This window comes from Hyperolius riggenbachi, chromosome 12 (genome assembly GCF_040937935.1).
Source record: "Hyperolius riggenbachi isolate aHypRig1 chromosome 12, aHypRig1.pri, whole genome shotgun sequence".
Taxonomy (NCBI): Eukaryota; Metazoa; Chordata; class Amphibia; order Anura; family Hyperoliidae; genus Hyperolius; species Hyperolius riggenbachi.
Window position 1 is genome coordinate 209,409,041 of NC_090657.1, and position 22,409 is coordinate 209,431,449.

General features: G+C 47.0%; 1 protein-coding gene across 1 annotated transcript in view; it reads left to right on the plus strand.

Annotated features, from left to right (window-relative positions):
• The window catches only part of LOC137541043 (cilia- and flagella-associated protein 337-like), a 129,153-nt gene that overhangs the window by 14,772 nt on the left and 91,972 nt on the right, over window positions 1-22,409 (plus strand). Inside the window, exons 7-16 of the mRNA XM_068262192.1 lie at window positions 1,329-1,500; window positions 6,838-6,884; window positions 6,958-7,095; window positions 8,201-8,389; window positions 8,469-8,660; window positions 9,170-9,430; window positions 9,510-9,674; window positions 11,162-11,311; window positions 12,891-13,075; window positions 19,834-19,964. Of these exons, the coding sequence (XP_068118293.1) occupies window positions 1,329-1,500; window positions 6,838-6,884; window positions 6,958-7,095; window positions 8,201-8,389; window positions 8,469-8,660; window positions 9,170-9,430; window positions 9,510-9,674; window positions 11,162-11,311; window positions 12,891-13,075; window positions 19,834-19,964 (1,630 nt within the window). The remainder of the gene's footprint in view (window positions 1-1,328; window positions 1,501-6,837; window positions 6,885-6,957; window positions 7,096-8,200; window positions 8,390-8,468; window positions 8,661-9,169; window positions 9,431-9,509; window positions 9,675-11,161; window positions 11,312-12,890; window positions 13,076-19,833; window positions 19,965-22,409) is intronic.

Below are 22,409 nucleotides of genomic sequence, written 5' to 3' on the forward strand. Positions count from 1 at the left end.
CTGAATTTCTTTGGATCTTGGCATGATGTCTAGCTTTTGAGGTGCTTTTGGTCTACTTCTCTGTGTCAGATAGCTCCTATTTAAGTGATTTCTTGATTGAAACAGGTGTGGCAGTAATCAGGCCTGGAGGTGACTACTGAAATTGAACTCAGGTGTGATAAACCACAGTTAAGTTATTTTTTAACAAGGGGGGCAATCTCTTTTTCACACAGGGCCATGTAGGTTTTGAGTTTTTTTTCCTCAATAAATAATAAAAACCATCATTTAAAACTGCATTTTGTGTTCAATTATGTTATCTTTGACTAATAGTTAACGTTTTTTGATGAGCAGAAAAATTTAAGTTTGACAAACATGCAAAAGAATAAGAAATCAGGAAGGGAGCAAATAGTTTTTCACACCACTGTAGCTTATGCAAATATGCATTTGCTTTTGCATGCCAAAGTTTTCAGGGTTAAAATCAATACCGCGAAGCGGGTGCCCTGCGGGAATATAGTTCATGCTACATTAGCACTATCCCGGAGCGCCACGGGGAGGCTTCCCAATACTCCCATACAACCAGGATGCCGCGGGGCCCCAAGCTCTCTCACTGCCTGGAAACCACAGCGGCAACCCAGAGTGCCGCTGTGGTTCCCAGGCAGTGAGAGAGCCTGGGACCCCGCGGTCCCCCCGGTTGTATGGGGGTATTGGGAAGCCTCCCCATAGTGCTCCTGGATAGTGCTAATGTAGCATGAACTAATTCCCGCAGGGCGAACGCTTAGCGGTATTGGTATTTGACCCTGCATGGTTTGTCATGCGAAAGCAAATGCATATTTGAATGAGCATTGCCTCATGAATAGCAAATTAGGCCAGATTTGCAAAGCCAGACTTGCTAGGGTTAAACTTGGTGTTTGAGCATGCATACATTTTCTCATGGAAAGCATATTTTGTAGATTAGCAGATATTTCTTCCCTCGGATTTGCGGGAAAAGATTAGACATGCGTGGGGGGTGGTTAAGGTTGGGCGTGCCAAGAAAGTTAAAGGAATTATCAGGCAAAAAAAAATTAGTTTCACTTACCTGGGGCTTCTGCCAGCCCCATGCAGCCATCCTGTGCCCTCATAGTCACTCACTGCTGCTCCAGTCACCCGCCGCCAGCTAGTTTCGTTTTTGCTGACCTCAAGGTCGGCAGGCCGCATTGCTTACATTTTTAAGCATTCCCGCTGGTGCAGGAACATTAACGCATATATTTTTTAGCGTTAGCGATGCAACGCTAACACATTTTTTCATATCTGCCTTAAGATACTGTATATGGTGTGGAACTTCTCTTCTGATATAATCCTGTACATTATAGATCTCATCGGACCCCCAAGACTCCCAGGCTGGGAAGAGGAGGTTTAAATCTTGGGTCACTGATGCTGTTTACCTTTCCAATGTACACAAAATTGCTGTGGCCACCACCAGCCGCAACATCCACTTCTTCGATGCGACCACCATGAATCTACAGGAGGAGTTTTACCTTTCTGGTAGGAATGAATCTCTGAGGTCTACATTGGAGTAAGGGCTGGTTCACACGGATGCTTGTTGGCGTCGAATAAACGCTCCCATTTAAGTGAATGGAAGCGTTTAGCATTGCACGGTTACCGTAGATTACCATTGATTGTGCAAACACAGCGCTCCGATCCCGATTTAATGCGTTGTTTCTGCTCTGTTCCCACTAGAGCGGATTATGGAAATGTTTTGTCCATTCTCCGCTCATAGCAAACCGAACAGTGAACAGCTCATATGTTATACATAGGAGCCATTCACACTTGCCACTCTGCAACGGATCCACGGGATCCATTGCAGTAAGCAGGCCGTACCTCTGTACAGTCTGCGATAATCCCGGGGAGGCGGATGCAGATCGCGCTGCTCAGTCCCTGTATTCAAGGAAGAAGCATAGGGATCCCCATTGGGCCGCAAAAGACCAATGAGAATCCTCAGAAACAGTGAGAATTTTCATTGGCTCATGGTGAACCAATTAAAATTCTCCATGTTGCTAGGGAGGCTTGGCCTAATGCAGCCTATGTAGAGCCCCATGCTCCTGCTGGCCTCCAGGCTGTTTTGAGAGCAGGACCGAGGGGCTGCGACCGGTGGTGAGACAGGTTAGCAGTGATCCCTTTGGACAGTGGGCGGACGCGGAGCGAATGCAAATAGATGTAGTGCTCACCGTGTCCATTTTGCACCTGCACTAGTGGGAACAAAGCCTAAGAGTTCCCCATAAATAATAGTGTGAGCAGGTCACTCCATCCATCAGTTATATTCTACATACAGTGGATTGCAAAAGTATTCTGCCCCCTTGAAGTTTTCCACATTTTGTCACATTACTGCCACAAACATGAAACAACGACCCTAAACATAAAGCCAGGGCAACAATGGAATGGTTTAAAACGAAACATATCCATGTGTTAGAATGGCCCAGCCAAAGTCCAGATCTAAATCCAATCGAGAATCTGTGGCAAGATCTGAAAACTGCTGTTCACAAACGCTGTCCATCTAATCTGACTGAGCTGGAGCTGTTTTGCAAAGAAGAATGGGCAAGGATTTCAGTCTCTAGATGTGCAAAGCTGGTAGAGACATACCCTAAAAGACTGGCAGCTGTAATTGCAGCAAAAGGTGGTTCTACAAAGTATTGACTCAGGGGGCCGAATAATTACGCACACCCTACTTTGCAGTTATTTATTTGTAAAAACTGTTTGGAATGATGTATGATTTTAGAACCACTTCTCACATGTACACCACTTTGTATTGGTCTTTCACGTGGAATTCCAATAAAATTGTTTCATGTTTGTGGCAGTAATGTGACAAAATGTGGCAAACTTCAAGTGGCCGAATACTTTTGCAAGCCACTGTATAAATGGAAACACTGTGGGGGGCTGCCGAGCTGGAGGGGTAGCGGGCAGGACCGGGGTATTGGGCCTAGCAGTGGGGAGGGGGGTTGGACCCCCCCCCCCTCCCGCGCCTGGGTCCCCCGATCTGCGCTCCCCTCCAGCTTTAAATAGCGAGTAAGCAGCCGACAGTAAGAGGCACGGGCGGGGGATCACTCACCTCTTCCTTGTTCCAACGTGCGCTCCACTGACGTCACTTCCTGCAACGCCGGCCACGTACAATACAGTGGGCGGCGTTGCAGGAAGTGACGTCAGTGGAGCGCACACTGGAACGAGGAAGAGGTGAGTGATCCCTCGCCCGTGCCTCTTACTGTCGGCTGCTTACTCGCTATTTAAGGCTGGAGGGGAGTGCAGATTGGGGGACCCAGGCGAGGGAGGGGGGGTCCGACCCCCCTCCCCACCGCTAGGCCCAATACCCCCGTCCTGCCCGCTACCCCTCCAGCTCGGCGGCCAGCCCCCCCGCACCCACGGACGGGCGGATGCCGCCCCTAGAAGTTTGCCGCCTGAGGCAAAAGTTTCACCCCGCCTCATGAGCGGGCCGGCCCTGCTCACTATCTTTATTATACATATCAGAAGAACTTTTTGATATAAGAAAGAGGGACACACCCCTGCCAAACCCCTAATCATGCCTTACCACACCGCTAGTCACGGATCCCAGAATGAATTCAGAAGTAAAAGTCGACGTTTTAAAATTCAAACCATAGTGGACCTCTCTATCATCATTAGTGCGCCGTCATTTTAACGTTTATAAATTAGACATACCGTATATCATGATAGAAATAACACTTCATCATACATTGATTTGTCATCAATAATTGACACAGTAAGAAAATTACATCAAACAAATGGGCTTGACAAACTAAAATTTTACCTGAAGGGACAAGGCCCATATGCAATCAACTTTTTCTCCTGAGTTTTCATATCCTAAGTGATTTTTTCAAATTTGTCAATAAAATGCCATATAAATCACCATCAAGCAAGAAGACTGTAGTTTTGATAGTACGTTTTTACCTACTTTTAGGTACTTTTTTAATTGCAATATGCTGAAAAGTTATTTTAACCACTTAATGACATGCTGACTTATTAAAACGTCCTGATAGAGCCTCTTAATTGTTACAGGACTTTTTTTATAGGTCAGACAGTGCTGCTGCTGCTGTGCGCATGCATGTGCACGCGTGCTCCCGCGGTTGCACGTGCATCACCATGCACGTGCACGTGAAAACTGTGGGGAAAAAAACCACCCAAAAAAATACACCTTTATTTCCAAACAATATATTGTCACCATACTTTGTACTAGGGACATAATTAAAATCTTGTGATAACCAGGACAAATGAGCAGATAAAATGTGTGGGTTTTAAGTACAGTAGCAGTGTTTATATTAAAACCATAGGGGATGAAATTGGAGAAATAGTGTATGTTTTCATTTTTCCTTGTATTTCCCTTTAAAATGCATAGAAAATAAAGTAATTACTGAAAACAAATATCAACCCCAAAAAGCCCAATTTGTGGTGCAAAAAACAAGATATAAGTCATTTAATTGTAATTAGGAGTGATTAAGCTATTGGCAAATGAAAGGGATGAGCACTGAAAGGTGAAAATCGCTCTTGTCCATTAGGGTAAAAACCGCCTTGGGGTGAAGTGGTTAAACAGAAGATTTTTTTTATCTCTTAGGAGAACACCTAGGAGAAAACTGAATTGCATATGGCCTATGATGAGATAAACATGGGTACATATGAAACAAGCCTTACTAAGAAATTGTTTGAAATCTCTTTCTATTTTTTGATACATTAAGAGTTAAAGGTAACCTGAAGGGGGGGGGGGGGGGGTGCCCAATCTGGGTACTTACCTAGGTATAGGTAAGCCTTTGTGTAATCTAGAGGCTTCCCCAGTCCCATTCCTCCTCAACGTACTTCCGTTGTGTCCAGCCAAAAAATGTCAACGGCTTACACGTGCGCAGTAACATGAACCTGCTCGGGTTTCGGCGGAAAAAGGTGAGCCAGAGTGGATCCATGCTACTGCGCAGGTGCAGTGTGGCCGTGCTTCAGGGTCCCCAGCACTGAAGGAGGAGGACGTGGGAGGATTTCAGCTTGTACACACGTCCAAACAATCTGCCCAACTATCATCTAAACGTGGTCTGTTGGAAGACGGTTGGGCGTGTGCACGGCTGGCAAAAAACAAGGTGACCAGTTGATAACAGGTGATTTGCCAGATCCATCTGGTGGACCAACCTGTGAAATGATCTTGCAGGTTGGCAATTTGTGAACAAGTCGTTTGAACAATTTTGTTGTTTTTGAATGTGGACGTGTTGTGCAGTTTATCATTTCATTTGCGCGCACAGTATTTAAGTGGATTGGTTGGTAGGATGGTGTGTGTGTGTGCGTACTCGTCATGCAAACATCTTTTGGTGTGATTGGTCATGTTGTGTGGTTGGCTGTGTATTATGTTAAGCCTCGTAAGCGAGTTTAAAGAGAAACTCCGACCAAAAATTTCACTTTATCTTAATCAGTAGCTGATACCCCCTTTTACATGAGAAATCTATTCCTTTTCACAAACCGACCATCGGGGGGCGCTGTATGACTGATATTGTGGTGAAACCCCTTCCACAAGAAACCGCTCCCACAAGAAAAGTTCAAACTTTTGGCAATTTCCTGTCTGTGAACCTTGTTGCATTGTGGAAAATAGCTGTTTTCAGCTTTTTCCAACTGCCAAAAACCATGCAGGAGCTACATCACCTGCCAACAGTAAAATGTTCACTGGATACTCCCCTAAGGAGAGGTAAGGCCCTATAGAGCCTTCCTGTTCCTCCCTGGATCTCACTTCTGCCGCTGTGTAGGCTTCAAGCAATCTTTGGGAGTCTGAGGGCCGGTTCACACGGACGGCAGGCGGCGTTGGGGCGGCCAGGAAGTCGCATCGTCCTGTGACGTCCCGTTCGGTGGCGGTGGTACAGAGATCGTCGCGATCTGCGTTTCTCGTCCCCGCAGGGGGACATGAAGCCGCGCCGGCTAGCCGTCCCTGGACGTTGCATGCGGCTTCTAGGGACGGCCGAAACGATGCATTAAATCGGGATCAGAACGCCATGTTTATGCAATCGACGGTAATCAACGGTAACCGCGCAATGCTAAACGCTCCTATTCACTTGAATTGGAGAGTTTAGCCGATGGGTCCCGAACGCTTGACGGTAGACGCCGCCAAGCGTCCGTGTTAACCGGCCCTGACTGTGCATGCGCAAAAATGCGTGCTCGTGCATGCAAGCAAATATGACACCATTATTTGATGAGATGATTACATCATAGAATTATGTATTTTTAACATGTCATAATTATGACATCATACAGAGACAGTTATGTGTAGAGATGGCATTCAATTCCAGCTTATAAACCACCAGCTTATAAACCAGGGTATAAAGCTTTACCTACCTGGGGCTTCTTCCAGCCCTTAGAAGTCTATCTGGTCTCTCGCAGTAGTTCTGTCCTCTTCCAGGTTCCTGCTGTCAGCCTCGCAAAGACTGCTGACCTGGCTGGGTCGGCATCTTCTGCGCATGCATGGGCGTATGCGCACCACTCTCATTGCTAGGAGTGTTCTTTGCAAGCGTAGTAGCACTGCACATGGGCAGAATGCTCCCGGTGATGGGAGTGCAATCGTGAGCAGCACACACACCCACAACCCAGCTGGTCAGAGATCACTATGGGGCTCACAGCGGGACCCAGGTGGAGGACGGAACTTCTGCAGTCCTTCTATGACACATTTATGACATGAGATGATTAAACTCTATTAGGAAACAATGATGAGATGTTATAAATATAATATCATCCAGGAACTCTGTTATGAAATGTTATAATTATAACGTCATATGTTTATGTAGTGATAAGATGTAATCATTTTGACATCATACAAAGATAATCCCTCTCCCTAAATCATTTTTATTGTCTCCTCAGGGTTGCTCCATGCGGCCACCTGCTTCTCCTATTGGTGCAATGTGAAGGTAACATACAGGTGGTTTAGAGTCCATGAATATTTCAATAGTACTTTGGTTACATTTCATGTTTTTTTCTCAGGCCTCTGGAAGCCCCTCGCTGCTTCTGTGGGGGGATGAAAAGGGTGGAGTAAATCTCTTGTGGTTGCTAAAACCCAATTATGGACTTTTTGAGAAACCATTCACCCAGCAGGCAGTACCATACAAGATCTCCATGAAGGTGAGAAGACCCCACACACACATGGTCACCATTGATTTCACAGAACCACTGAATAACCACTCTGACTTATCTCCTAGGAGATAATTCAGGAGAAAAAGTTAATTGCATATGGGCCCTGCTGCCATTTTGAGATGTTTCTTTATATACTCACCAGATCACCATCCTTTCTCCTTCTTCCCTTGTTTATTGAGATATTTCTAAAAGTATGCACCAAAGTACTATTCTCTTTAATTCTTCCATTACTTGCTGCCATGTTGAAGGATTTTGCCATGTATCTGTTACGGCCAGAACCCGAAGTTTGGCCACTTCTAGTTCTGGCCGGCCACTTCGGATTCTGGCCGGCCAATGTGCGAAGTGGCCACTGCGCTGCGGCCAATGTGAGGAATGGAATGAATCATGTAACATTCCTTTATATTCTGGCCCCAGCGCAGCGGCCAAACGTATCGCAACTTAGTTATTTTAATAAAATTAAGCCGGCGGCAATGAAACAGATGAAGCCGCCGGCTTTTACTCTGCCCCTCTCTCTCTCCTCCCCCCCCCTCCCCCCCGCCTCTCTCACCTTCTCTTATTATGGGCAGCACTCGTGTCCCCCTCCAGAGTCGTTCGTCGCGCCAAGGGAAGCCTGCCGTTCCTGCAGAGCAGGTGCTGGCAGAAGCGATGTCTGCAGCCTCCCCGCTTTGCTTTGCCTGGCGCGACGAACGACTCTGGAGGGGGACATGAGTGCTGCCCATAATAAGAGAAGGAGAGAGAGGCGGGGGGAGGAGAGAGAGAGAGGCAGAGAAAAAGCCGGCTTAATTTCATTAAAATAACTAAGTTGAGATACGTTTGGCCGCTGCGCTGCGGTCAGAAGATACATAAATGTTACAGGATTCATTCCATTCCTCACATTGGCCGCAGCGCAGCGGCCACTTCGCACATTGGCCGGCCAGAACCCGAAGTGGCCGGCCAGAACTAGAAGTGGCCAAACTTCGGGTTCTGGCCGTAACATATCCACCAAATCCCAATCGTCTCTCCTGCACATAATTGCTACCATATTGAATGATAGCAAGTTTGTTTGTTTTTTTCTATAGATGCAGTGGATCAAACTCTTCTTTCCTACTTGCAGGATCTGAGGCATCAAAGCAACTTCCTCAGCTTCCTTCTTATACCTGACATCCACTCAGAACCCATCAACAGGTTAATGTTTGTCCCAGATCACGATCTCATAATCACAGCATCTGGCAACCCTCACACCTCTCTAGTCATTATGGACATTCATGGGCGTGGCAAGGTTTACACATGGAAGATACCTAAGGTCAGTAGCAGGAACCCATGTTGTTTTAGCCTCTGGAGGTACTTTATATTCTTTGCTGATATAAGCTGTTGTCTTCCAGGGTGTTCAGTGCTTCGACTACTGCAAAGCCATGAATTTGCTGGTGACAGGAGGGCTGGACCATAAAGTGAGGCTCTGGAACCAGTATGTTCCCATCCGACCCATAGCTGTCCTGTCAGAGCACACTATGCCCATCCAGGATGTGGCCATCTATGAGCCCCTTAGACAAATCTTAAGCTTTTCCAAAGACTCTGTAAGTATATGGAGATGATCTGTGTGATGTAACAGCAGCCACCTCTTTTGGGTTGCGGTTCTCTCTATGTATGATGTAAGGTCACCAATATAGACAATATTATGTACAAGCATAGACTGGGTACTTGTTTGTTATAATATAGACCTGTGTTTCTCAACATTATTTTAGCATGTACCCCTTTACTAATTACTTTGTTGGCTAAGTACCCCCTATTGCTGGTAACATTGTTTCACGTACCCCTTGATGCATATATATTTGTTATGTGAGCACCATAATAGTGAAAAACTGCTTTCCCACATATCTTGATGCTTTTAATCAACTGTTTATACTTATTTCGATTTATGTATCATTTGTATTTTTTGGGTCTGAAACGTACTATATTATACTATGACAAACTCAAGTACCCCCTGAGGCCTACTAAAGTACCCCCTGAGGTATGCGTACCATGTGTTGAGAACCTAGGATATAGACCACACTAGAAGGCAAGTTAATAATGAATCTCTTGACAGGTTCTGAAAGTGTGGGACCTCTCCTCACACAGTTGCTTGCAGACACTGTTTTTGAAGTTCCCATGTGTCCAGGCTGGGAGAATTCAGGAGCAAGGAAACTTCCCATTCTTACTGATCCTTGGGCCACCTTACTGTCTGCTAGTCACCTATTCAGACTACATTGGAATGCTGAAGCTGGCCCAAAATGACCTCAATGAGGAGAGTCTGGTGACACATGGGGCCCCACTGTCTGCTATCCGCTACAACCGTTTCTTCCATCAGGTGAGGCAGATCATTGCTTTGGTTATTGCTTCCTGAGGTCCTCACACATTCCATTTAATGACCACAGCTGTTGTTACAGGTAGTGACAGCGAGTGAGGACTCCAGCGTGGTGGTGTGGGATGTGGAAACAGGCAACAAATTTCTTCTTCTGAATAATGTACATGGGAAGGAGGAGGTCACCTGTCTAGCGTTTGACACCTCGCAGAGGAAACTAATGACTGGTGCCCGCAATGGATCCATCAAGGTACAACATGGATTTGGCCAGGGGTGGGTAACAGCAGAAGGCATATTAATAAGTATAAAGAGTTCAAACATCATTGACATATGATAAACAAGTCCTATCCTTGCCCTTTTCATGATAGAATCTATGCCATTAAGGATGTGTCCGAAAGTGACATTTATCATAAGCAGTGGAGCAAATCCATCTCAATACCAAAAGAGTTGCTTGCATGCGGCTGAACCCATGGAGAAGCATGTGATCAGTTTGATCAGGTGATAGAACTGAGGGGCCTGATTTGCTGCAATTACTACCTGCTTTATCTCATACAGGAAACAACAGCCACACATGATCTTCAGTTACCAACAAGTCTTACACATCTACCAGCTGATTCAACCAATCATGTGCTTCTCTCGATATCAATGGGCCACTTCACCAAACACTGATATGCCTATTACTAATGGTGGATGAAGTATTTTGCTATTAACATCTATTTCTATAGTTTGTGATTTTATTCATACCCAACTTGATGTTTTAACTACCTGCGGACCGACGTAGTTGAAATCTATGGCGGGCAGGGGGCGCTGCGTTTCTGACCGGACATAAACTCTACATCCCATTCACCGTGCGCCCTCGCCTGTCCCCACCGCTCGATCTCCGCCGCAATGTGCTGCCCTGCCGCCTCTATGACGGGCGGCAGAGCACTGTGAGCCGGGCAGGAGCCGTTTTCATTGGCTCCTGGCCCTGTCATTCATGTAAGCCGTTCCCATTGGCTTACATGGAGTGACAGGGTCAGGAGCCAATGAAAGCGGCTCCTGACCGGCGCACAGCGCTCTGCCGTCATAGCGACGGCAGAGAGAGCAGCCTGCGGCGGGGGCAGAGCGACGTGGCGGTTTACTGGACCAGTACCCTCTGGTCCTCAAGGGGGCAGAGGGTGCTGGTCCCGAAGTGGTTTAAGGACAACTGAACTGAGCTAAATATGGAAGCTGCCATATTTATTTCCTTATAAACCATTCCAGTTGCCTGGCAGTCCTGCTGATCTCTTCGGCAGCTGTAGTATCTTGATCACACACCTGAAACAAGCATGCAGTTTGCAACTAAAGTCTGACTAGATTAAGTTGGGCTTCAGTCAGAAATACCTGATCTCCATGCTTGTTCAGGGTCTACTTGCGAAAAGTAATAGAGGCAGAGGCCTGGCAATTTGCATTGTTTAAAGGAAATTATTGGCAGCCTCCAAATCCCTCTCAATCCAGGTGTCCTTGAAGTGTTTTCCTCTGTGTTAGGGTGTTCCCTTGTCCTGGTAGGCTTAGGTGGGTTATCTCTTGACCCTTCACCAGGTAAAGAAATATCCGTTTCGCAGGTTGGAGGTGGTACAGTAGGTACCTAAAGAAATTAAAGTGGTGTCCTAGCCTGTTCACAGTCGGCTCAGTGAGTTGTATAGCTCATTATAGAAGAGATGTATAACTAGTGCTTGAACAAGGATTCACACGAGTCCTATTTATTATCTATTATAGGTATGGAACATCCAGAATGGCCACAACCTGCACAGGCTTCAGCCAACAGACGAGGCTGAGGTCACTTGTGTTCTGCCGTTACGAGATCACAAATTTCTCAGTGCTGGATGGAATAGGAAAATAGTCACATATGATATCTCCAATACAGAGGTCAGTGTCTTGCATCCCTTACTGTTTATGTTATGGCTCTATGGGGTTCTCTAACTCTTCTTCCAAATACCAGCATCAACTCTACATCTTTTCTCAACCATCATTTGGCATTGGCTCTTTTGAGAGCATTACGATGCTCCAGACTGGATTTACATAGCTGATTACTACTGTATTGTCATTATGATTCTGGTGGTGGTGAGGATGATGATTATGGTGATGCTAATGATGTTGATGACGCTTTGATGATAATTGTCGCAATAATGATGGTGCAGTTGATGAAGTGATAAAAGTGAACAACTGTGGTTTCCCATGATGCATCACTCCAGAATATGCAAACCATCTCTTCATGCTCCTGAACGCTAGACACGCACAGAGAACAGCTGGTGTATAGTGAACTTATAGCTTATACATTTTTCAGAGCGTTGCTTTTTAGTAGGAGGGCTTTTTGGTCTCTTTTAGTCCCCTATACTTTCCTAGTGGTCCTGTGCCACCCTGAGCTGACTGGGTAATCAGAATCAGAATCACTTTATTTCGCCAAGTACAACGGGAGTTGTACCCGTAATTATTTTTGGCACATACAGGGTCGGTGATGGTACAGTAAGCATTACAGATTACAGTAAGCATTGCGGGTACAATACAACATAAGAAGGCATTTGCACAGTACCTAACCATCGTGAAAGAAGGACCAGAGGGGTAGTCTGAGTGCTATGTGAGCGGAGCTGCCACATTACCCTGCGGAGCTCAACACTCTGCAGCAATTTCAGATGCCCGCTGTGTGTCCTTGGGACAGACAGATGGAAGAAAAGAGAGAGAAAACAGAGAAAGACAGAAAGGTAGGCGGAAAGTGAAGAGAAAGAGGGTAGAGACAGAGAAGGAGAGAAAGAAAACGAGAGAGATGGAAAAGTCCTCCTGGAGTTGCGGTGGAGATCTGGTTGGATCTGGTTATTCTGTAATGTTGATGGTAATTGATAGTGATATGACTGCCGTTGAGGATAGTGAATTTCGAGGAAGACGGTGATGGAGAGATAAAGCAGCTCTCATATGTGTCCTCTGTTTTCACAGATTTTCTTTGTGGGATGATGTTGATGGTCATAATTAGGCTGGTAACGAGGTAATAATAATGATGGGGTGGTGATGGATATATTAATCTGTATACTATATAAAAATATGTACTGTACCTCTCAGCTGCCTTATGTTCTCTGGTGGTGAAGATGTTGGTGATGGTTGTGAGTAAGGTTAATGTTCAAAGTCGCAATATCAATTTATGAAATCCCAAATTCTCCCAAACAGTACACTTTAGCACCATATCACTACCAAACTAGTGAGTGGACAGGGTCAGGGGGAGTTCACTTACTTGTGCTTCACGGGACTCCAAAGATGGAAGTATGTAGTCACGTGAGGCATATGAACCCCCCCTCCCCCCAACCCTGTCCATTTGTCCAGCACTGATATGATGCTGCAGTGTATTGTTCTGGAGATGTTTGGTGTTCAGAATTTGATACAACACCAATATAACGCCAACACTAGTTGTGAGGATTATGAAGATGATGACAGAGTGTGTTTTCTGTCCTCGTCACAGAAGTTTTCAGTGTTGGGTGATGACTCCTGGAAAGGAGGTCACCTGCACAAGGATGACATCCTGGCTGCGGATTATTGCCCGTCTCTTAGTCTTCTAGCTACAGCCAGTTTTGATGGAGAAATCATCATCTGGAATCCAGAGACGCAGAGATTGTACCTCTATCTGAGAAGATGTCCACCAGACAGGTATCATGGCTGTGAATCTCTCTTTCTCTGATCATTGGGTGTTTGTGGTGACCACAGGGCTGTCTCTAGGTAAATGTATGACTGCAGGGTTGTCTCTGTATGGTTGATAGACTGTCTCTCGATTTTATGACTAAAGGTAGCCATACATCTAGCGATTCTGATTCAATCAACAAGGCGATCAACTTTATTGGGTAATCAAATTCAGTATAGTTGATCAAAAGTCGATCGACTAGTGACCCACAAATTACAAGCGATTCCTATGCGATTCAGCTTCACTAATCGATCTGACCAATGTTGTGTCTGCATGCTCTGAATGCAAAAATTGATCGAATGATATGTGAACAGTAGCAGATTCCTGTGCGATCGAGCCGATATCTTGCATCCTGCTTGTTTGAGTAAGCTGGTCGATTCGACATGATATCAGCCACTTTTCATTGATTAGGAATTCTGGAATACACTCAATTCTCTATCGTTTCCTTCTCGATTCGAAAAAATGATCAAATCAAATGGTCAATCGTACTGCAAAATCGCTAGATGTATGGGCACCTTAAAGTGGACTTGAACTCTTGCAAAGGATACAAAGAAAACATAAAATAAATGCACCCTGTATGTATTTAAAGAGTTTAGCCTGTGTAATTGCCCCCCATTTGTGTCTAATCACTAGTTGTTATTTGATCTCTCCCCTGTGTCACATGACTGCCACGGCAGATAAGCGGATAAGCCCATTTGAAAGTACAGGCTGTAAACAATATGTCTGCTTCCATGAATCAGGAAGTAGAAACAGTGCAGATTTATTTTAGGATCTGTATCAGCTGTAACAAAGAAATGTTTTTTTATTTTAAGGTTATTATGCTGTTGTGTATCTTTTAGAGAAGAGGAGTTTTTCAGTTCAGGTCCACTTTAAGGATAGCATTGTATGAATCTTCTGAAATTTGTTGGTTTTGACCAGAATTTTCAGAATTGTCCAAAATTCAGATCCAATTAATTTTGAGTTTTAAAGCGGGAAGCTGTACATGACAGAGAAAGGTCGGTGTACATGAATGTTACATATGGGAAGGGGAGCCTTATATGGAATGGAATGGGAGGGGCCTGCGGCACACACAAGCGGTAGTTGGTAGGTTTTTTAGAAGCTACATTTTTATAGAAGGGGAGCCACAGTATTGTTGGCCTATAATGGTGGTCATGTCTAGGAGAACGCATGAAGAAGCACATGATCAGTTTGGTCAGGTGATAAATAAGTAAGTCTCTGATTTGCTATTCGTGATCATGTGCACTGGCAGAATGTGATCACAGCAAATCAGAGATTTGCAAATCTATCAGCTGAACAACCAAATCACATGCTTCCAGGGCCGGCCTTTGCTATGAGCGACCTGTGCGGTCGCTCAGGGCGCCGTGCTCTCAAGGGCGCATGTGCCCTGTCGCCCCTTGCCGCCCCGCTGTCTCCCGGTGTCCTCTCAGTCTATATTTAGAGCAGGACTACAAGAAAATGGCCGCCGATGCCCACAAATGCAGACAAACAGCGGCCATTTTCTTGTAGCCTGCTCTAACTACAGATGGAGCGGAGGCGGGGAGAGAAGAGTGACGTTGGCGCTGGAGCTGGATGTCAGGTGAGTTGGTCTCTGCCACATAAAGGGGGGGGGGGGGCGCATACTGGGGCAAGCTACCTACGCTGGGGCAAGCTACCTACACTGGGGGCATACTGGGGCAAGCTACCTACGCTGGGGCAAGCTACCGACACTGGGGGCATACTGGGGCAAGCTACCTACGCTGGGGCAAGCTACCTACACTAGGGGCATACTGGGGCAAGCTACCTACGCTGGGGGCATACTGGGGCAAGCTACCTACACTGGGGGCATACTGGGGCAAGCTACCTACGCTGGGGGCAAGCTACCTACACTGGGGGCATACTGGGGCAAGCTACCTACGCTGGGGGCATACTGGGGCAAGCTACCTACGCTGGGGCAAGCTACCTACACTGGGGGCATACTGGGGCAAGCTACCTACGCTAGGGCAAGCTACCTACACTGGGGGCATACTGGGGCAAGCTACCTACGCTGGGGGCATACTGGGGCAAGCTACCTACACTGGGGGCATACTGGGGCAAGCTACCTACGCTGGGGGCAAGCTACCTACACTGGGGGCATACTGGGGCAAGCTACCTACGCTGGGGGCAAGCTACCTACACTGGGGGCATAATGGGGCAAGCTACCTACGCTGGGGGCAAGCTACCTACGCTGGGGGCATACTGGGGCAAGCTACCTACGCTGGGGGCATACTGGGGCAAGCTACCTACACTGGGGGCATACTGGGGCAAGCTACCTACGCTGTGGGCAAGCTACCTACACTGGGGGCATACTGGGGCAAGCTACCTACGCTGGGGGCAAGCTACCTACACTGGGGGCATAATGGGGCAAGCTACCTACGCTGGGGGCAAGCTACCTACGCTGGGGGCATACTGGGGCAAGCTACCTTTGCTGGGGGCAAGCTACCTACACTGGGGGCATACTAGGGCAAGCTACCTACGCTGGGAGCATACTGGGGCAAGCTACCTTCGTTGGGGGCATACTGGGGCAAGCTACCTACGCTGGGGGCAAGCTACCTACGCTGGGGGCATACTGGGGCAAGCTACCTACGCTGGGGGCATACTGGGGCAAGCTACCTTCGCTGGGGGCATACAGGGGCAAGCTACCTACGCTGGGGGCATACTGGGGCAAGCTACCTACGCTGGGGGCAAGCTACCTACGCTGGGGGCAAACTACCGACACTGCTGGGGGCAAACTACCTACACTGCTGGGGGCAAACTACCTACACTGGGGGCAACCATGCTACTACACTGGGGGAAACTGTACTAGCTACACTGAGGGCAGCTATGCTACCTATATGGGGCAACTATACTACCTACACTGGGGGCAACTATGCTACCTATATGGGGACAACTATGCTACTTATGGGAGGGGGGGCAACAAAATCCGGTTTCGCTCAGGGCGCTGTGAAACCTAAGGCTGGCCCTGCATGCTTCTCCATGAATTTCCCTAGATATGACCATCTCTTTTGGCCTATAAAAGGTGTCAATCTGGCCTTGTGCACTAGGGAATGGGGACTGCTGAGAAGATGTTTGCAACTGACAAAACAGCAGTATACTCCCTAAAATGGTTGCTGGTTTTGTGTTCAAATCATGGCAGAACGGTCTGGTGTAGAGTCCTTATAAATGGTTTTACAACAGCTTTTTCTTCCCTGAGTCAAATGGAGAATATTTAAATCAGTACTACACATTAAAAAACGAAAATAGAAAAATACCGATTCTACTAACAACCAGACCTGTCTCCCAGTACTTTAATGCACTTGAACAGGATCTATGGGTGAATTTATAAAAAATAATGAATATTCATGGCCAGTGATGTCCTGACTTAAAAAAAGTGTTCAAAACTGAAAGTGAAAGTACACAAAACCAGGCATGGGCTGTGTTGTTCAGCAGGAAGAGAGCCGACAAAGGCGCAGGCCCACCAGAAACCAGCCTGAATACCTTTTGATATTGCTGATGGCTACAGATTGCACCTTAGGCAGGCCTGGTGGGAATGCTTAGTAATAATGGGGGGAAGGTGTTAATCCATCTTATTACTCCCATAATTTTTCACAAAAACAATCAATCTTTGTGTGATATTTATGTTGTTGCCAGCAGGAACCATCTCAGGATGAGCTCCAGAAGATACAGACATGATTCACTGAGGCCGGGCAGTCGATATCCTCAGAGGGGACAAAGGAGTGACCCCAAGTAAGACATGAGAGAAATTGGATTCCATACTATCTTTCTGGCTATCCTATCACTACTCTTACACTATCTGCTCCTCGTGTCCACTCAATGTGCCACAAGGTTCCTTTCTTAAACCTCTTTTATTTCTACACTCACAATTCTGCAAATCTAAAACTTTCACTTTTAAGCCCCATCTACACGATACGATTCTTTGTGCAATTCGATGACGATTCTATTTGTTGATTAAATCTGACATGTCTGATCGGGATTCGATTTGCCATTGTTTTGCAAAGGGAAATCGAATTGAATCCCGATCGGACATGTCGGATTTAATTGGATCGTAAATAGAATCGTAATTGAATCGCACAAAGAATCGTATCGTGTAGATTGGGCTTTAGGGCCAAACTCCACGAGCAGTTGAACTGTGTGCTCATCAAGCAGTTACCAGGCAGCATTGAGCAGTAAGCAGTTGCCAGGCAGCATTGAGCAGTAAGCAGTTGCCAGGCAGCAGCAAGCAGTTGTGAGAGTTTGAGAGGCTTTTCACTGCCTATCAACTGCTTGTGGAAAAGAGGCCCTAACAAAGTTGACATCCATCTCTATCGTTTAGCTCTAGGCCTACCCTAGATGTTCCCTGCCTGTCTGTTAGCTGTTACTTCCTTCACGTCCTTCCACTTTCAAATTTAACAGGTTGTCCTTCATTCATCTCTTTCTGCTCCTCTTAGGCCTCTTGTCCACGGACCGTTGAACTGCGTGCTCAGCAAGCAGTTACCAGGCAGCAACAAGCAGTTGCCAGGCAGCAGCAAGCAGTTATGAGAATTTGAGAGGCATTTCACTGCCTATCAACAGTCCGTGGAAAAGAGACCTTACTGTATAGTAGGGTAATGCAAACTCCCATCATATCCTGTGTGGATTCCCATCGGTCCACACATACGCGCTGCGTCATACTGTGCTCCAGTCATACATGCGTCGCCCATTGACTTGCATTACTGCATAATCCGTGCAGTAGACCAGATCACACTGCAGACTTAGCTTCAGCATTTCCGTTATTTTGACACTTCCGGTGCACTGTGTCGCTCCATATACTTGCAACCTTGCAGCAGGGAAGGATACTGTGGAGCAACGCAGAGCGCACGTGTGCAAGGTGCCTAAAGTTAAAGTGGACCCAAATTAAAAATACAAGATTTCAGAAATAAGATCTATTTTCTGAATTATCATAATAAATAGCAGCCTTTTTTCAGCTGCATGATGACAAATATAAAATATTTTACATTTATTGGAGGAACCCCTCCCTTCTTTTCAAATTGGTGGAGTAGGTGGTGTCGGGCAATGGACAAATTACTAATGGCTGCCCCCTAGTTATGAAAAAATTAGGGTGAAAAGCATGCACTGAAATGCTCAAAGGCTTGAAGGAGTGTTTATTTATCTTTGTATGTGTCAGAGTGGTGCAACTAAATATTTGTAATTAAAAAAAATGTTTGGTTTGGGTCCGCTTTAAGAATGGATATTCAAGATTGCTTGCACACAGAGTGGCCACAAAAGCAGTGAGCTGTGCCATCTAAACTCCTCTCTCATGGCTGGAAAAACATGAAAGGTGATGATCACCCACGCTTTGTGGATTGTGTGGCATCACTATTTACTATGCAGAGCAGATTGTGGGCCTGATTCACAAAGCTTTTCTGTTAGATTATCTCACATTACTTATTAACTCACAATTTATCTCTCCTTAAATGACTTCTGACTTAATTCATTATATAACTCTCCTTAACTAACTTAAAGGGAAGGTCTGAGGAGGATAAAAATAAAAAATCCACTTCCCTGGGGTTTCCTCCAGCTCCTGGCAGCCGTCCTGTGCCCTCGTCGCAGCTCCGGTGGCTCCAAGTCCCCTCCGTTGGAGAAGCCAACCTCGCCAGGTTGGCTTCCAGGTTGGCTTCTCATGCGCTCCAGGATGCAGATCACTGAGTTGCACTGACATCAATCGGACTGTAATGCGCAGGCCCAGAGCTACTGCGCCTGTGCAGCACAGTCCGGATGACATCAGCGCAACTACGTGAGAAGCGCGCTGGAACGCAAGCAGGCCTCTAGTACCGGAGGGGACTCCGGGCCACCGGCGGGGAGCAGAGCTGTAGCGAGGGCACAGGACGGCTGCCAGGGGCTGGAGGAATCCCCAGGTAAGTGGATTTTTTTATTTTTATCCTCCCTCGGATTTATCCTTTAAAGGGATACTGTAGGGGGGTCGGGGGAAAATGAGTTGAAGCTACCCAGGGCTTCTAATGGTCCCCCGCAGACATCCTGTGCCTGTGCAGCCACTCACCGATGCTCCGGCCCCGCCTCCAGTTCACTTCTGGAATTTCAGACTTTAAAGTCTGAAAACCACTGCGCCTGCGTTGCCGTGTCCTCGCTTCCCCTGATGTCACCAGGAGCGCACGCCGCAGGCACAGACCATACTGGGCCTGCACAGTACGCTCCTGGTGCCATCAGCAGGAGTGAGGACATGGCAACGCAGGCGCAGTGGTTTTCAGACTTTAAAGTCTGAAATTCCAGAAGTGAACCTGAGGCGAGGCCGGAGCATCGGTGAGTGGCTGCGCGGGCACAGGATGCCTGCGGGGGACCATTAGAAGCCCTGGGTAACTTCAACTCATTTTCCCCTGACACCCCTACAGTGTCCCTTTAAATCATGGTTTAGCTCTCTGTATCTATTTATCTCATGAATTTTCTCTCCTTATTTGTTTATCTCCTGCATTAGCACTCCTTACAGTTAAGGTGACAAATAAGTAACCTTTGTGAATCAACCCCTATGTGTCCTGACCTCACTTGTTATAGTCTTACATCCAGTCAGTAAAGTCAAAGGTTGAAGCTAAAAATAGGAAATAAAACCAAGGGAAGTTAGCAGATCAGCAGTAGCAGGTCCAGCAGTTGCTGCAGTAGAAGAGGGGGTGACATTATGCTGAATTTATATATGTACAGTATATTATATATAAACATACCTGTGCCCCACTCTCCCCCTCAGATCCCCTCCTCCGGTGGACCGCCTTCTCTTCCTGCAGCAGCGGGCAGCACAGAAGTACGGAGCCTTTTTGGTCAGTTCAGAAGGGGGAGACTTGCGTTGGTGGAGCCTCGTCCCTCCTGGAAGGATGTTTGGTGATTAGTATTTAATTATTTAATTATTTCTAGATGACATATCTTCGTCAAAGTCATTTATTGAAGCATCTGAAGTCTGAAGGTAATATGCCACCCCCTCCTTCTCAGACTCACCAACTGGGCAGTCCTTGCTGATACTATATGGATTTCCTATACTGTATGCTGGGCTGGAATCTGCCAAGACTGGCTGGCTAAGACATATTAAAAGCTATACCAAGATTGGTTTGGATATCAGCTAGAATTTTGCAAACATGAGGAGAGACACGATTAACCACCCTGGCGTTCTGATAAGATCGCCAGGGCGGCTGCGGGAGGGTTTTTTTTAAATAAAAAAAAAACTATTCCATGTAGCCAACTAAAAGTTGGCTGCATGAAAGCCCACTAGATGGCGCTCCGGATGCGTTCTTCTGATCGCCTCCGGCGGCCAGAAGTAACACGGAAGGCCGCAATGAGCGGCCTTCCGTGTTTCGCTTACCTCGTCGCCATGGCGACGAGCGGAGTGACGTCATGGACGTCAGCCGACGTCCTGACGTCAGCCGCCTCCGATCCAGCCCTTAGCGCTGGCCGGAACTGTTTGTTCCGGCTACGCTGGGCTCGGGCGGCTGGGGGGACCCTCTTTCGCCGCTGCACGCGGCGGATCGCCGCGCTGCGGCGGCGATCAGGTAGCACACGCGGCTGGCAAAGTGCCGGCTGCGTGTGCTGCTTTTTATTTCATTAAAGTCGGCCCAGCAGGGCCTGAGCGGCAGCCTCCGGCGGTGTTGGACGAGCTGAGCTCGTCCAGACCGCTCAGGTGGTTAAAGGGCAACTGAAGTGAGAGGGATATGGAGGCTGCCATATTTATTTCCTTTAAAACAATACCAGTTGCCTGGCAGCCCTACTGATCTTTTCGGCTTTAGCAGTGACTGAATAACACCAGAAACAAGCATGCAGCTAATCTTGTCAGATCTGGCAATAATGTCAGAAACACCTGATCTGCTGCATGCTTGTTTAGGGTCTCTTACTAAAAGTATTGGAGGAAGAGGATCAGCAGGGCTGCCAGGCAACTAGAATTGCTTAAAAGGAAATAAATATGGCAGCCTCCATATTCCTTTCTCTTCAGTTGCCCTTTAATAATAATTTGTAGAGATAAGACTAGAGAAGACAAGTTCAAATTACAGGATGAATAGCCTTGGCTTTCTATAAATCTCCTTTTCAGTTTCCAAGCCATCAAGTGACATCTTTTGGGGTTGGCTTGTAACAGCTGACCATGGATGAAGATATATGGAGTTACTGGTAGATGAAATGGGTTGCAACAACTTGACAGTGTAAATCATGGTTTGTTTGGCCAATATGGAATCTCTGCCAGGACCATGATTGACCACTCTATTCTCAGGAGGCTAAGGAAGGCAGGAATCACTGGAATTGAAGGGAATGCATAAACTAATAAGGTTGGCCAGGTTGAGACAACACATGCATTGCCACAAAAAGTGTTCACTGGGTACCCAGCAAGGGCGTAACTAGAGGGCAGCAGCACCTTCGATTGCAGGGGGCCCAGAGCTTTCGGTGCCTCCCAACTACTAACCTTCCCTTCCTCCGATACAGGGGACTATACTTCAGGTCAGGTGTTTTTGTGTCTACACTTGTCATAGGTGTGAAGATTATGATGGCCACACTTGTTTTATGACCCTTGTAAGATGAGCCCCAATTCCATGAAAGGCACCAATGGGAGGCAAGGGAAGGGGAGTGAATATTGGGGTGGCTCCATCAAAGTTTCACTTGGGGCCCTATAAATTGTAGTTATGTCCCAGGTACCCAGGATAGAAAAGAGGCAGCTTGCATCTGTATAGAGCACTGATGGGGTCTCCACTAATTCAGGATTAATTGAGAGACCACAATTTTCAAGGACCACTCATTGTTGTCCATTGTTGACATCCGCCTATGATTAATGAATGCCTAAAATGTAGATAGAGCTAAACTTTATCAAGTTATTTTCTGCCCACAATATTAACCCTCCTGGCGGTTTGCAAAAATCCGCCAGGGGGCAGGAAATGCGTTTTTTTTTATTTTTTATTTTTTGTCATGTAGCGAGACAAAGTCTCGCTACATGATAGCCGCTGCTCAGCGGCATCCCCCCAGCCCCTCCGATCGCCGGAGGCGATCGGAGATCAGGAGATCCCGCTCAAAGAACAGGATCTCCTGGAGGGCTTCCCCCGTCGCCATGGCGACGGGGCGGGATGACGTCACCGACGTCATCGACGTCGTGACGTCAAGGGGGACTCCGATCCACCCCACAGCGCTGCCTGGCACTGATTGGCCAGGCAGCGCACGGGGTCTGGGGGGGGGGTGGCTGCGGCGCGACGGTTAGAGGCGGATCGGCGGCGATCGGGCACTGCCTGCAGCTAGCAAAGTGCTAGCTGCGTGCAGCAAAAAAAAAAATTATGCAAATCGGCCCAGCGGGGCCTGAGC